The 1,820-nt window shown below is 37.0% G+C and overlaps 1 protein-coding gene across 14 annotated transcripts in view; it reads right to left on the reverse strand.

Moving 5' to 3' along the window:
- The window catches only part of LOC100181624, a 16,389-nt gene that overhangs the window by 13,031 nt on the left and 1,538 nt on the right, over nt 1–1,820 (reverse strand). For 3 of the 14 annotated variants that reach the window (XM_026838371.1, XM_018815462.2, XM_026838370.1), the window contains exon 2: nt 1,276–1,399. The exons of 5 other annotated variants lie outside the window; for them this stretch is intronic. In XM_026838371.1, the coding sequence (XP_026694172.1) occupies nt 1,276–1,399 (124 nt within the window). Of the gene's footprint in view, nt 1–1,017; nt 1,154–1,275; nt 1,400–1,454; nt 1,750–1,820 lie in introns of those variants that run through there. 6 more of the 14 variants (XR_182191.3, XR_003396736.1, XM_009863008.3 and 3 more) reach the window with 6 other exon arrangements.

Consider the following 1,820-nt stretch of genomic DNA (forward strand, 5'->3'; position numbering starts at 1 on the left):
AGATTCTGTGCTTTATATAAGAAATCTGCTGCTCCTTACAGGATGTATGTTTTCTCAAAGATTTTGTTAAAAGAAAAAGATATTCTCACAAACGTGTCTCATCTCTAGATACAACATCCGAACTATAGATACCGGGAAGGGAAAGGAAGTTGGCCTTCCCACGAAAAACGTTTCAGCAACTTCCACTTGTCTTTCTTGATTGCTGCATGCTGCGGTACTGCGAATGTTGTTTTGATTGACAGGTCGTTTGGAGTGTTTGGCAGCAACTTGCAAGTCTTCTGTTTTGCAAACCGCAAGTGTGATCATAACATCAACCGTCAATCAATTCTCTTCAAACTGAAATTTCATCCAACATCCTGTTTTCGGTTTTCGAAAAACGTTTTAATTATCTCCTATACGAAGCAAGAAAACTTGAATGCCTGTTCCTAAGCTAACAATAGATAAAAGAAATTGCTTCAGTAATTTTCGACCTTGTATGATTAAGAACAATTTATTTTTGCAGAGATAAAGTATTGCATATGAAAATTGAGCGGCGCTATACGGATTGGCATTTAACCTTGGCTCCATAGTATCGCCGACATAATCTCAAAAGTACATTTAACTTGCTATCCATTAACGAAGATATGTATAATCTAGCCATTCGTGCATAAAATCCAACAGTAACAGCTTGTAATAACAACAGTGTTTGTTCTAATGAAGGCAAGTCAGTATTGACTTCGATAGGCTATAGCCTATGTTTTAATTGGTTTCTCATTTCCGCAAATCACAACTATTTACAATCATTTTGTTTCTATTAAGTGATTAATAGAATTTATTTTATTTAAGTCCTACGAATACTTAATTTTATATTTGTCTCCAAATAAGAACCTTTTATTCCTATCAGAAATTTATTTTGTGTTTCAGTTTACAACTCTGGTTCTCCCTTCACATTTCGCACTATCAAGGCTGTGTGATACTATTGTGCAACAATAGCCTTGCACAATTTATTTCCTGTATCAAACAGAGAATCAAACAAAGTAAATGCCGTTGAATTTATTGATATCAACTGTTTATTATTGATATATTGAATGGGGAACAAATTATTGTTCTGCTTCGTTGAGTCTTTGCAAAACTTCATAATAGGACCATCTGTCCATCGCATTGGCGTCTTCAGCTGCAAACGTTAAACATCGGTGAACAAGCGTATATAAACTTAGATCCGTCGTTTAGCTAATGTGATAGAGTTACAACGGTAAGTGAATAAAACAACATTGCTGCATATAAAAAACTGCTTACCACTTGCTGGCTTTTCGTTCCATCCCCACCCGCGACGACGACCACCGCCAAGAATAGCAACGGTGGTGTCAGTAATAACGAGGAGTCCGACGACGAGCAAAAGGAGAAGAGCTGACTTGTTCATCTGCAATAGGAACAAGTAAAAGTAAAACAATAACACGTTTATACGAGTTACGTACGTTTACTTTGTGTCCTGTAGAAGACTGGTGATTTATTGAGCAGTTTCTGTGCTTTATATAAGAAATCTGCTGCTCCTTACGTGATGTATGATTTCTTAAACATTTTGTTTAAAGAAAAAGCTATTCTCACAAACGTGTCCCATCTCTAGACACAACATCCGAACTATAGATACTGGGGAGGGAAGGGAAGTGGGCCTTCTCACGAAAAACGTTTCAGAAACTTCCGTTTTGGCTTTCTTAATTGCTTCGTGCTGCGACAAACTTGATGAAATCGTTGTTTTTGATTGACAGGTTGATCCTGTTTTGCAACCCACAGGATCGTACGCTCTTTTGATCATAACAGCAACTGTCAATCAATTCTCACCA

The sequence above is a fragment of the Ciona intestinalis genome, unplaced genomic scaffold (genome assembly GCF_000224145.3).
Source record: "Ciona intestinalis unplaced genomic scaffold, KH HT000075.2, whole genome shotgun sequence".
In the NCBI taxonomy this organism is placed as follows: Eukaryota; Metazoa; Chordata; class Ascidiacea; order Phlebobranchia; family Cionidae; genus Ciona; species Ciona intestinalis.